The sequence below is a fragment of the Onthophagus taurus genome, chromosome 1 (genome assembly GCF_036711975.1).
Source record: "Onthophagus taurus isolate NC chromosome 1, IU_Otau_3.0, whole genome shotgun sequence".
Classification (NCBI taxonomy): domain Eukaryota; kingdom Metazoa; phylum Arthropoda; class Insecta; order Coleoptera; family Scarabaeidae; genus Onthophagus; species Onthophagus taurus.
The window spans coordinates 22,251,902-22,266,791 of NC_091966.1; the positions used below are offsets into that span (position 1 = coordinate 22,251,902).

A 14,890-nucleotide genomic window follows, 5' to 3' on the forward strand; every position below is an offset into this window, starting at 1 on the left:
TATATTATATGTAATCGTAGAAAAACATTCATGTATACACATGTAAATATACGTGGGTATATAAAAAATATGTAATGACAATTGGAACAAAGTTCCCAAATTATAAGAATAAAGTTTATACAACTTAATCAAAATGTTGCTGTAATCGCATACAAAAAAAGAAAATATAGCACCCCCCCTGTATCGTAAGTTACACAATTACGATCCTAACGATTCTTCAAAAGGACTAAACCATTCTAAAATTTAACTGAACCACTAACGACAGTGAGACAAGATCTTCTCGAGACCACGACCTTTTCTCCTCTCCCAGATCGCGACCGGAAATTTAACGTTCCGCATTCATCCGACCAATCAAAAAGAAGCACGCAACAACTCCACTAAAAAAGCGCGAACTATTAGAATATGAATACGAAAAATAACGATTTAAAGAACGAAATCTAAGAAATTCAATAACCTCAAACGGAACCGTTACATTCCCCCCTTACAACAAGAAAGTTTACTCGTAAACTTTAAACTTTAGACAAGCAACCCTAACAACCAAAATCCAACCCAAAAATAAGTATATGCAACTATGGAACCAACCACCTGATCCACCTCGTGCCCATAGCCTTCAGGTCTTCGACATTCGGTCGGAAGGGAAAATAATAAAATAATAAATGAAAATACAGAGATATAGAAATCCATGAATACCATCAATAAGTCGCACAGTGATCACTCCAACCTCTGACATCCGTAAACCAAACAAATAAAATAATAAAATGGGGGAATAGAAGGGAATAGGGTTAAGGGAGTTTGAAAGTGCTATCCGGATTTATGCCATAGCTCACGTATACGCGACCGGGAAAGCGAAGAATACCACAGGCGGTAGAAAAGGGATATAACACTACGGCTTACAGAGACCAAAACAACCACCATACAACGCAATCAAGCATCACTTCAAACTAATATCAGTAACATAGAGGAATTCGTGAAGCGAAGACACTCTAAAACAAAAAAGAAAAACGACTCGACTGGGACTAGAACAAAAATAGGTTTATTACTACAGTTAAAGGATAACAAGCGGAAAAAGGAAAAGAAAATTAAGACGGGTTCGTTGGTCCATACCCACCCCTGAACTAAACTAAAATCACCCCGATAATCTCTTTTTCAAGAACCTAAGATACACTAAACCTACGATCGGTATATCGCTACCTGCGGCGAAAACCTGACAGTTTACAACTGTCACAAAACAAAATGTCAATGGCCAAACGCCCACGGACTTTGTGGTACTGGCTCTGAAAAATAGGGGAGGACAATGAAATTAAACAACCAGGGATGTACCACACCAAAGGGGAAATCAGTCAGGTAGACACTATCCATAATATCTATGGAATAGCACTAAACGAAATAACTAGTTGTACCAAACAATCACAACCAATTAGGACAAAACACACTCCGTAAGTTCCCAAGATGGACAGAACCAAAATAGAAACAGATGTACACGAAACGGAGGCAGCCGGTCTTCTGGAGTAGTCTAAGGCCCCTGCCAGGTGAGCCAACAAATCAAACAAGGAACGAACTAACCCGGGTCAACAAGGTAAGGCCTCAAATCCTTAGCATGCCAAGTTCCAACATTATTACACCATACTGTTGAGTTAGTAAGCTCAATTTCCGGGCTCTAAATTGAGGACCATTGTCACAAATAAGGGTTTTAGGAACTCCAAATTTAAGAAAGACTTCCGTCTCAAGTATCTGCGAAATCTTATCTGCGGTAGCAGTTCTTATGGGATAAGCAAGTACAAATTTACTGAAGTAATCGGATATTACGAAGATAAATTGATTACCTTTTCTCGAACGAGGAAGAGGGCCAACAAGGTCAATTGATATAAGTTGCCATGGTCTATCGCTATCTGGGGTACGAACGAACTTACCAGCTGGTTTAACATTCGGAATCCTATAAGAAGCGAGTAGTATAGATTCGCCGATTCAAGAACCTCCTCCTCGAACCTGCGTTCTAGGAGGAGGTTCTTGAATCGGCAAATTTTTTGGGGGTCGGAGGAGATTAGATGAAGAGAGGAGGAGGTCAATTAACTTGAGAAGGTCATGTTATTTTGACGAAATTATTAAAAATTTATCTTTATTAAAAATGTATCTTTATTTAGGTTATGTTATTAAAAATTTATCTTTATATGTAACCTGTTTACCTAGATGAAAACAATTACTATGTTTATCCTTCGACGCTTCTCAATGAACTGTTAATGTTTTCGATATATCTCTTAATTTATTATTATACACAAAGGTATACGGTTTTGAGACATGTAGGTATACAAATAAGTGAGTCATAACTTACCTGCGAGATATTTTTTATTTTATTGTGTAAAGGTGTACGGGTATTTAAGAATATGCGAGGAGGTTCTTGAATCGGCAAATTTTTTGGGAGGACAGGTTTGAGGAGGAGGTCAACTAACTTGTTAGTAGTAGCTGAGTCATGATCCACCTGCGAGATATTTTTTAACAGCTTCTTAATAAATTTGTCATGCGTTTTGTCTGACGTCTCACGATATAATGACGTGTTAGAACATGTATAATAGATATATTCGGTAATGATGTGAAATATTACTCCCCCCACCAGCAACCTTATGTATTGCTATAAATACAAACGTTGGTCGAAGTTGTACCGCAGAGTGTTGTGCTTCAGAGTAAGGTTTTTGTGTATTTAGTACATATTAAAAATATCGTGTAGATTTTTGGTGCATTTAGTACAGAGGATTTTTAACGTAACGAGTAAGTAATTCAAATGTAATACAAGTAGATAATGTACTAATGTAAACAATAATATTGATGTTTAGTGGCAACCAGACCGAACCCAAAATGTCCAACTAAGAGAGCTGCTGTAAATTCATTTGAAAAGGGTGGAAATAAAAAACCTGCCCGAAACATCAAAATGGAGGGTAATTTTAATGAGACAACTGCAACAAATGTGTCGCTAGGAAGTGATAATCAAAGAAAAAAGGATGTGCTATTCGATGGAATTAATTTGTTGGCTTCCGACTTAGCGGAGTACGTATTTCCTAGCAATCAACAACATTATGTAGAAAATTGTGGAAAGTTACCTTTCACAAGTAACGTAGTATTAAATGAAGCAGTGAAAAATAATCTCCAAAAAGGTAATCAAGCGCCATTATTCTCTGAGAGTACATATTATTTAAATAAAAGTCGAACGAAATGGATATCGGTTGGCATGTCTGCCAATCTACATTTTGATCCGGTTATAAGATTAATGGGAAAAGGGCAATGCATAACTTTTACCGAAGACGAATGGAAAAATGTGATTAATAGCAGACAATTGATTATGAATAGTTTTGTTGGTGATTTATCGACACCACCACATTTCGTTGTAAGCGGCGTGACCTGCAGCAGCCAATGGATAGAAAATGTACGAAAAGTGTTGAAAATGGAAAGGGGGTCAGAAATATTTTACCTGGCTTACGACTCGTTACACGAATTGTGGAAACTTAGCGATTTAGTTTCGAGTAGGGTAGATGTATTAAAGTGTATGGAATATAAAAATTATTACGATAGCGTGATCGATGTGGTGATGCAACAATGCAAGGTGATATAAAATCGAATATATTGGTTGCTTCAAACGGTGCACCAAGTGAACATTTGTGCGTAACTAAAGAACTGCTCGTATACGGTATGGATAAGGTATTACTGGATTTAGATTTGCACGCATTAATGAAGATGTGAAGTGAATAAAATGGAAAAAAAAGTGACGTTTTGCGAATCGAAAAATAGAGTGTACCGAATGCACACTTGGACGTTTGCTTACAGACAATCAATGATAAGTGACTGGGAAGAAAAGGTGTTGGACGGAATTAGATTTAAGACTAGGATAAGAAACGTAAATAAGTTATTAGAAAAATATTTAGATGTAGATTATAGATTAAATATATATCAAGAACGTTTTAGCATTGTAGAGTAATCGAAATGTTTTTAACTGAGTAACAATTAATTTTTAGGATATTAGTAGATTTAAGTGTAGCTGAATAATAATAATAATAATATTAATAATATTAATAGATTTAAGTATAAATTAAGAGCAAAACTGTTTTTGTAAAATATTTAAAAGGAATAAAAGCTTAAAGCACAACAGCAGAGCTTCATTTCTAGTTTTTAACTGTGAAGAAAAGGAAGAAGGAGTGAAATTATAAAATGAATTTGTTAGAACCTAATCGTAACAGTTATCGTTTGACAGGCAAACGAATTGGTCGAGGATTTTTTAACAAGTTGATAGATAAACTTCCGATAGAACTTCATTTGCCAGGATATAATTTTTGTGGACCGGGTACCAAGTTGGAAAAGAGATTATCGAGAGGAGATCGAGGCGTGAATCCATTAGACGAAGCGTGTAAGAAACACGATATAGCATATACGGTCAGTTCAAATTTAAAATTTAGACACGACGCAGACAGAGCATTATATAAAGCAGCGAAAGAACGAATACGAAATAAAGAGTCTACTCTTGGAGAAAAAGTGGCATCGTCCGCAGTTGCCGCCTTAATGAAAGCAAAAGTAGCGGTCGGTATGGGCGTAGGTAGAAAAAGAAATCGTACGGGTCGACGACCTTTAAAAAAAGTCCGAACGCGTGTAAAGCGTGGTGGAGCTATATCTTTTGTAGATGCACTTCGATTCGCTCGCAACGCAATATCGAGATCAGGTGCTAAGAATTTGTTGACAAACGTTAAAGCGGCGTACGGAGCTTTGAAAAAGATAAGAAAAAGAATTTCCGAACCTAGAGGTCGAGTTATTCGAATTCCGAAAACGGGAGGATTTTTACCTTTAATTCCCCTGTTCGCAGCTTTAGGTGCCCTAGGTAGTATCGGCGGTGGTGCTGCCGCTATTGCAAGAACTATAAACAACGCGAAAACAGCTAGAGAGCAATTAGATGAAGAACGAAGACATAACAAGGCTATGGAAGCAAAGGCCGTAGGTAGCGGATTTTATATAAAACCATATAAGAAAGGTTGCGGTTTGTTTATTGAAGGAAAGGGGAATAATGTTGGCGGCACAGGTTACTTCAATAAGCCCTATAAGAAAGGTTGCGGTATAACCACTAGTTCGAATACCTCGTCGTGCGTTAACTAACGTCGAGTTGGAAAAGTTTGCGAAAGTACTAAAAATTCCACATTTTCGGGGTATATTTATGAGAGACAATCTCCCGAGTAAGATTAAAAAGAAGGAAAGAGGTATTGTTAACTTGGATAACTTGAAAGGACGAGGGACTCATTGGGTCGCCTATAAGAAAGACGACAAGGACATATACTATTTCGACAGTTACGGTGATTTAAGACCGCCATTAGAAATTGAACAATATTTGCTGTCAGACGGTAGGGGTGGTCAAGTAAAGTATAATTACTGTCGATATCAAAGAGAAATAGATCAAAATTGCGGACAGTTGTGTCTGAAGTTTCTAAGTAATAAAAGAACCTATTAGAGTCTAGAGACGTTTAGACGTTCAGAAGTAATGGAGAAAGAAGCAATACACACGACATATACATTTACGTTGACCGGAAAGTCATCTGAATTGACTTGTAATTTTAATCTTCCGATCTATTTGAACGAATTTGGTAGTTACGAGTTGGCTCTTTTGAATTTCGAAACGTTTAATAGTTTAGCAAACGTTAATAAAAACAACAACGTAATCCAATACGAAGATAAGACAGGACATTTTAAAAACAATATAATAGTACCTGTTGGAACGTACGATATTGATGATATTGCCGAGTTCGTGAATGAACAGCTAGACAAAAGACACGCTAAAGGAGTCGTAATAAGGATTAAGGGGAATAATAACACACAACATTCTTTAATAAAAAGTACCCGTCGAATTAATTTTGCATGCGATAATTCTATAGGGCCGTTACTTGGCTTCAAGCCTCAAATATTACCTAGAGATACGGAAGTGGAATCTGATTTCGTAGTAAACATAAATAAAACGAACGCCTTACAAATTTATTGTAATTTAGTGACGGGATCGTATAATAACGGAGTTCCCGTGCACGTTTTATATCATTTTTTCCCAAACGTTCCGGCAGGTTTTAAAATAATCGAATCACCACAACTGCCTATTTATTTACCGGTTTTACCGAACGTGATTAGTAGCTTAACAGTACGTATACTTGATCAGGACGGAAACTTGGTAGACTTCAGAGAAGAAGAAATAACAGTGAGAGTTCACCTGAGATCGATAAATTGAATTATTTAAATTTGACTAACGTTATGACAGTGTTATATCAAAACAAAAGAATGCGGTGGTCAAGAAGAGACAGAGCGAGAAAATTGTTTAATAGAGAAAACTATAAAGCGCGCGTCATCAGTCAACGTAGCGGCAGTAGAAGACGATCCATTCATCGATTATCACCAGTCAATCGAAGGTATTTAGTTCAGTTAGGATAAGAAGTGTTAAAGTAATGGACATTTTAAAAGTAACGGATAAGATAAAAACAGATCACTCTATCGTAAGTTATGAATTCCATTCGCATCAACCGTTTGGATCGACCACGTTCGATAACAATGACGAAATTAGAATTTCAATTCCGGAAATAGATAATTATACTTTACCGAGCGAGAGTTATCTATACGTCGAGGGTAGCGTTCGTAAGTTAGCCGCGGACGGAAGTATAACAAAAGATGCCAGCGCAACGGGGCAATTGGTTAACAATCCCGTTGCATTTATGTTTAGCGATATTCGATATCTTATTAACGGAGTACATGTTGATGGTGTGCGGAACGTCGGTATAAGCTCATGCATGAAGGGTTATTTCTCATCTACACAGAACGAGGTGGTGAAATTAGAGAACGCCGGTTGGCACATAAAACCTTGGAAAGATGATATAGCGGGTGTTTCAAAGGCTTTAGATAAAAATGGAAATTTCGGTCTTAGCGTTCCGCTAAAAACGTTGCTAGGATTCGCAGAAGATTTCAGAAAGATCATGATGAACGTTCGACAGGAACTTGTGCTAATTCGCGGACACGATGATACGGACGTCATCTTTCAACCAGCAGCCGCTCCGAACGACAAAAAATTGAAATTGATCATTAATAAAATTATATGGAGAGTTCCTCACGTGGCGGTGGGATTACGTGAACAGTTGCCATTAACAAAACTATCAGAAAGAAACGTGGACATTCACGTTCCTTTTCGATCGTGGGAAATACACGAGTACCCTCAATTACCTCAAACTACGAAGCAATCTTGGGCCGTCAAAACTGCTCCACAATTGGAAACGCCTAGATTTATAATCATCGGATTTCAAACAAATCGAAAGGGTATATTTAAAGGAAACATGGCATTATTTGATAATATAAACTTAACGAACGTAACCGTTTTCTTGAATGGAGAACGTTTTCCGTACGATAATTTGAATGTGGATTTTGATAACAATCACTATGCGATTTTGTATGATATGTATTCAAGATTTCAGCAAGCATACTACTATCGAGAAAGCGAACCTTTGTTTTCACCGGAAGAATTTAAAACTTACGCTCCGTTAATTGGAATCGATTGCACGTATCAACAGGAAGCAATACATAAAAGCGGAGTAGAAATAAAAATCGAGTATTCAACGAAAAATCCAATTCCGGAGGGTACGACAGCTTACGCATTAATTCTGCATGACAGAGCATTTGTGTATTCGCCTCTTACGAAAATGGTTAAGCAATTAATATAGTGGTACTGTTGAAGCAACGTCATTTAGTGTATCTCTAAACATCGAAGGAAACGTTTGCATATAGTGGTATATTATGGATATTATGGTTTTTCAAAGGGATTTTATTATTTTGGACATTCAAGGTTTCACGATAAACGATGAAGAATTTATCCCAAAGGAACTGGCTTCTTACGACAGTAATCATTGTATAAGTCATTACGTGTTTCAACCGAGTCGAAGCTTTTCTTCAATATCTACCAAATTTCGCAATACGGCGAATTGGTTAATGAGTCATCATCATTGTATTGATTGGAACGACAGGTTTGTTCCTGCGTCTCGTTTCGATGAGATCGTTTGTTATTTGTGTCGTTCGACAAAAGTAGCGTACGTAAAAGGACGTGAGAAAGCTACATTTTTAAGAAGAATTTTAACAATACCGGTAAAAGAATTGCCGGAAAATGAATGCAAATTGGAGGTTGGTGCGCCGATGTGTCCCTATCATAAAAAGAGACCAAGTATGTGCTCCTTATCGAATGTTTTTTATTTATTTTCATACGTATTCAGACATCTATAACTATATGTAAACGAATTGAGAAAGGCAGACGGGTAGTAGCGGTAGAGCAGTTCAAGATGGCGTCTTTGGCGGTTAGTTACCAGATTGGGACTTTCAACTTTTATAATTAATAAAGTGTGGGATATTATGGAAAGATACGAATCTGATTTATCTTTTGCGAATATTAAAAACTACGAATTATGTTATTTACCAATCGATTATTATATCAATAAAGTAAAGCCATTAGATTTGGCAGCGGTTTGGTTTAAATTACCGTTGAAGTATAGAAACGATGAGCGATTACAAAGCAAGCTGCCCTGTTTTGAACATTATAATTTGCCTCATTGGGAAACGCATATTGATGGTCCACCATCGGCAAGAAAGGATTGTTCTTTATGTAAGGTTTAGTATATAAACATTGTCAGTTATAGATTGTAAATTAATAATAATAATAATAATAAAAGATTGTAAAAAGTGTAAAATGTTGTTTTAATTTAAAAGAAAAAATAGTTAATCTAAATGAATACATGGCATGTATACATTGGGTTGGGTTGGTATGACTTGGGTTGTAAATTGAAAAAGTATTAAATTGGAAAAGGAAGGAAAAAAGGGGAAAAAAGGAAGAAAAAAGGAAGAAAAAAAAAAAAAGAGAAAAGAAAAAGGGAAAAGGATTGTTTCTTGAAGCTCCTCCTATGCTCCTCCCATGCTCCTCCTCAGGCTCCTCCCAAAGTGGAGATGGAAGAGTGGGGTTGGGAGTGGGGGGAATTTTAGATTCCCCCCCCCCCCGGTTGCTAGGAAAGTTGAGCCAGAAAAAAAGTACCCCCACTCTAACTCCGCCCATTCCCCACTCCTCCCCCTTGCCACGCCCCACCCCACGTCCCCCTTCAATACTCTACTATAAGAAGGCACCTCCCAGCCTTTGAAAGTCACTTAAGTGTTTGTGTTCTTCAGTTTTTTTGGTAAGTACAACCTTCTTTATTATCAACTTTATATAACGTTCATTTTCTCTCCATCACTACAGCTCTTTCTACAACTTTCTCTTTTTTTGGTGAGTAAAACTATATTTGTTTTGCATGTTTATATAATATTTAAAATTTTTTTTCCCAGTCCTAGACATCCTTCAGCTTTCTCTTTTTTCTGACGTGTTTTATTTGGTAAGTAACCTTTTTTACTTTGCTTATATAATATGTAAAATATTCTTGTTTTGTTTCATCATAACAGCTCTTTCTACTTTGTTTTTGTGAGTACAACTTGTTTATTTGTTTGTTATGTTAAATTGTTATTTTTATTTTTTCAATTCCTACAGGACCTTACTACTGATCACTTCCATTTTGTGTTTGATCAGTTCGATCAGTTTTGATAACTTCGTTATCTCGGCGACTTTTTTCTGGTAAGTATAGCCTTCTTTTCCTTTGCATATATTGTTGCTAATCTGTTTTTTTCATTCCTATAGCTCCTTCTATTTTAAATCTTAATTTTTGTTAGTAAGCATAACTTTATTATTCGAACGTTTGTATCATAATATCTACAATAATTTTTTATCATTCACATCCTATCATTCAGCACCCACTGCAATTAGATTTTAACGTTCTTTTCATCAAGCGATGTAAGTATACATGATTTTTTATCAAGATGTCTCAAGACGGTTTTAGTCAAATTGATTTAACTGCTCCCGGTTTCGCCAGCAGCCAGGAGTCATTCCTGTTAAACAGTTTTGACATAAACCTGTTGAACATATCGACTGTTGAGAAGGCGCTGGATCCAAACGTGCAGCCTAATGAGCAGCCGATGGATCCTAACGTGGAATCTAATGCGCAGCAAGATCCGTCGCTTCTGAACGTAGTAGGTTCCGCGAATGTCGACGATAAAAATGTGAAACGCCTTTCACTTCGTCGGAATTCGGGGAACCGTGAACATTGGAAGAAGGCTGCAGGTGTGTGGGTACCGTCAGAAAAGTATAGAGAGGAAAGACAAGAAAGAAGGGAGGCACGTGCTCGTTCGCGACGTAGCCAACGTATGTGCAAGTATGTGTCAGTTGAACAAGCGACCCCGTCGAAGGTTGAAATGACACAGTCGAAAGTAGTTACCGAGAACGAGTCCGATAAATCCGACGACTCTCTTGCTTTAATGGCGGTATCACAACACTGTAGTAACCGGAAGTATCTTAAAGCTACTAAGGCTTTTTTTTGATTACACAGGACGATAGGAATGAAACCTAGCGAGGTAAATAATAGAAACGCACTGACACTGTTAAAAACTGTTTATAATTACAGGAATTACAAAAAGTTAAATATCCTGACGTCTACTTGGTGGAAAAAGTGCTACGACGAAAAGGAAATCAAGTGTTTGTGAAATGGTTAGGATTAGGTCCGTCTCATAATTCTTGAATCTCAAAAACTAACGTTCTTTAGAACGTATATGTCGTATATATAAAAACCTATATAAAAGTTCACAAGACTTTATTAACAATCGAACATTACAAATACATTATTATTATTATTATTATCATTATTCTTTGCAATTTTTTCTAAAATTAAATTCATTTATTCGCATTCAATCTTTTTATCAACCAATGACCCCACGCCAAAGTATTACATCCGTTCGGTAATATGTATCGTTTATAATCGCACGATGAAAGAGCAATTTTATTCTTTAATTCGGTATACATAGTATGAAATTCTGACTTAAAAATGTACATTTTTTTATGAATCGATCCGCCACACGTTTATAATCGGTCACGCTTAAATATTTATCTATAACATATTTCTTTACTCCTTTAGCCTTTTTTACATTATCATTCAACAAGGTGATGCAGTACGCCTTAGCTCCTGTTCCAACAAATGACGTTATGCACCTGTTTGGATATTCATCTTTCATTCTTCCCAACACAGATCGACCGCGAGGTATATTGTGTATATTCTCTAACGGATAATTGGACGTGTCAAAAAATTCAATATTTTCTTTTATATCCTCATATACATTGGGAGTAGTAATTTCTAGGATTAGGGAGTCATTATCGGTGTATAAAAGTGTTATGTTATTTAGATATTTAACTTTTAAGTAATCATAGAAGAAGCTGTACATTACGGTTTTCGAAAGCTCTAATATACTGAAACCCACATACAGCGGTTTGCAATAACGAACTTCCGCGACGTTCTATTGAACGGCTATCAAATTATCGCAATATATTTTCGAAGATTTAAAATTTGGTTTAGCTATTAGGGCTTCCACGCCCGGTTTCTTATGACGACATTCCCAGTGGGTAACTAGTCTTATATCCACTCGCTTTTCCACATTTTCCATTGTCTTACCGTATACGATGTTATTCATTGCTTTGTAATGATTTTTTTCAAATTCATTCTTAGCTTTCGCACGTTTATCGGAATTGAAATCGATGTAGCTCCGCATCCAGTTGGATTGTTTAAATTCTAATACTCTGTAAAGATTAACGAAGATTCGTTAGTTTCAATCCGAACTTGATACACTGCTTTAGATTCACGTAATGAATGATGTATTTTGTTTTATTTTCCAAATTTGCTATTAACTTTGCATTTTTTGAACCTGGGGGTACAATCCGTTCTGGACAAAATGGCAAATCGTTGTGTTCATCATGTATTGCTTCCGGATACTCTAAATCTACCTCGAACACGTAACCCTTTTCGGAATCGTCTTCCGTATTGTAAATATCTAACTTTTGAATCTCTTCATCTGATAGCCATCGAAATCCCCCCGTCGGTAATTTTCGTCTCATTGCGTGTCCATACAAATTCGTAGCGTCGAGATACAAAATATAAGATGGGTCTTTGGTTTCATCAAATTCCATCATTAATTTATTGTTAGCCTTCGCACTGCGTTTAGTGCACATACTTAATCCACCGCGAATACCATTTTTAAAGAAGTGTAACATGTCTATGTCCGTTAGTAATTCTAATTTTACCCCTGTCATTCGTAATAATGCATCCCAACCGAAGCCCGGCGCTGTGAAGTAATGACATGGATCTAAAGAGTAATACTTCATCGAGATGGTTCGGAAATTCTCAAATACGTCCGCCAAAAGTAAAACGTCAGACGTTAAATAAATGTCGCTATATTCGCCTAAAGTGCGACAGTTAAATAAGTTCCACACCGTTTGTGCACGACAATAATTTTCTTCGGTTATACTATCGTCGCATAAAGTATTGTAAAAACTACTTCGATCTGGCAGAGCGGTAAGATTCAGCTTTTCGAATGAATCCACAAAGGAATACGGAAAAACTCCTTTCTGACGTATAAGTCGAAACTGTTCTTCGTTCCTAAAATATTTTCTGATTTGAACGCATTGGTTGTCTTCCAAAAATGAGCCCAACTTCTCTAGCGATAAAGCCATAAACCTAAATGAATCCACAAATCTCAATTTCATATGAACCCGCCTTAGCTTTCCCTTGCTGTCAATGTTTTCTCCTACGATAATTTTTTTCGAAAATGATATATACTTTTCTTTATTCTGTGCTATAACGTCCACGTCTTCTTCTTTTAATGCCATATCTTTCACAAACATATGACAATCGTAGTTCGAAAGATTGTGAAAGAATATCGGTATGAACTTTGGTAATTGATAATTGATGTTACATACAGCATGTGCGGGTCCTCTATACAACCCAGTTAGGTGATCATGATCGCACACTTTATTACCTTCTTTTATTTTGTGCGAACAAATGTGACAGATATCCTGCATCTCATGTATTAATCTATCTATAGGTGGTAATGGGAGCATTTCTTTTGGTTGGCTTAAATAATTTTTGTATATATTCAGAACGTCATGTTCCAACTTGCTCATGAAAATTTGAGCAGCATTACATCCGCGATATATTTCAAACTTCGACAATGATTCGTCATATGAACATTTTATATAATATGCAAATGTATAAGGTTCGTGTTTGAAACATTTGACGGAGTATGAATTATCATCGTTAAGTTCTGTTGCTTCCGCATCGGCGATCCGTTTCTGTAATGCTTCAAAATCTGCATACACCACGAACGGTATTTTTAATTGTCGTTCAAAATTTTCGAACTGTAGTATATTTTCCTTTTCTTCATTTCCATATTTATTTATTTTCAAATTTGTTGTTGGTAAAATTGCCCTTACCTTGCTGCAATCGTCACTTTGATGACGGATAAGTTTATTTTCTGACGTAAAGAATACCAAGCATCCGTCGCAAATATACTTTTCATGACCATTCTGCGATGCTTGCGATGATAGTAATCGAGACAGATTTTTTATCCAACAATAGTGACTATTCCCGGAATCATTTGTAACCAATAATAAATTTATATGTCTTTCTTCTTTTTGTCGACATATATAAGTTGTAATTATGTCATAATTCATAACACCGTCTTTAAAATACTCATTTATTCCATATACATTAATAGATAGTTTGTTCTGCTTTTCAAATACAGGTATATCTCGTAATTTAACTGGAAAAACAATATTTGAATAGTCTAAGCCGTAGTCTAGGTAATTCGGATACGAAGATGTCCTCTGTGGTAAACCGTTCGGTTCATGTAGTGCGGATGTTACAGCCCATGCAAAACATGCATCATCCGCGTTTTGTATATTTATCACAGCACGCTTTGCTTTTATTTGCGATGGTAGATCGATGTAATTAGATGCTCTGATAGGATTATATTTGTTTAAATTTAACTCCATATAGAGAATTTGCATTAAAGTCCATCCTAAATAAAATATTGAAACATTTATTTTTTAATATATAGGTATATTATGTCACAAAAAGCTTACCTGAATCTCGTTCCTGGAATTCTGACATTTTTGATGAAATTTCATCAATAAATTCCTTATATATTTTATACAGATCCGACGCTAATGATACTACCTTATTTTTCGTATTGAATGATTTTATTTCACAGTCTTCCTTTGATTGTAAAAAATACAAACCAAAACATTCCATATTTAATTTTACATTTCTGTGAATATCGATTGCGCTTTGTATTAGATTTAGTATTTTTTCTCGAATTCTATGAGAAAATTCATCCAAATCCACAAAAAAACCTTCTTCACTTATTCGATAACTGACGATTTTGTCACCGAATGCTCCAGCTATTCTCTCCACTCCGTCATCGATTATAACAAAAGCGTTACGCTTGTGTGCGTTGCTTCGTAAATGTGCAGAGTAACATTGTCTATTTACATAATCATCGCAAGCCTCACATTTTACTGCTTTTGGAATTTGCGGTGCGTCAAGCTTGATTCTCTTGCCAATACAAGATAATCGTTGATGTCTTTTTAAATTGTCAACTCGAGTAAAACTTTTTCCACAATCCTCACACACGACCATTTTACAATTTAATGTTGTACACTTCTACTTGTTATGAAAGAACTACGTCAATACCACATTTCGCAGGCGTTTATAAACCCTCACCGCTCCTGAAACTTATTGGGAGGAGGAGGATGCATCGAGTGCGTTTGTATACATGTATATTTATAACTCCGTATACCTCTGCATAATAAATTAAAAAAATATCTCGCAGGTAGATCATGACTCACTTACTAGTATTAAGTTAATTGACCTCCTCCTCGAACGTATCCCCCCAAAAATTTGCCGATTCAAGAACCTCCTCGCATATTTTAAAGCTCCGTATACCTTTACAC

At 36.2% G+C, this 14,890-nt stretch overlaps 1 protein-coding gene across 1 annotated transcript; it reads right to left on the bottom strand.

Moving 5' to 3' along the window:
- Positions 1-11,689: 11,689 nt before the first annotated feature.
- Positions 11,690-14,576, bottom strand: LOC139429539 (uncharacterized). The gene is made up of 2 exons (XM_071195324.1): positions 14,021-14,576; positions 11,690-13,956 (listed from the first exon to the last, which is right to left on the bottom strand). The coding sequence occupies exons 1-2, from the start codon at positions 14,574-14,576 to the stop codon at positions 11,690-11,692; spliced, it is 2,823 nt and encodes a 940-aa protein (XP_071051425.1).
- Positions 14,577-14,890: the final 314 nt, after the last annotated feature.

Coding starts and splice junctions, on each gene's coding strand:
- LOC139429539 (XM_071195324.1), bottom strand. CDS start 14,576: ATGGTCGTGTGTGAGGATTGTGGAAAAAGTTTTACTCGAGTTGACAAT. Junction 13,957..14,020: donor ATTCCAGGAACGAGATTCAG/GTAAGCTTTTTG, acceptor TATTTTATTTAG/GATGGACTTTAATGCAAATT.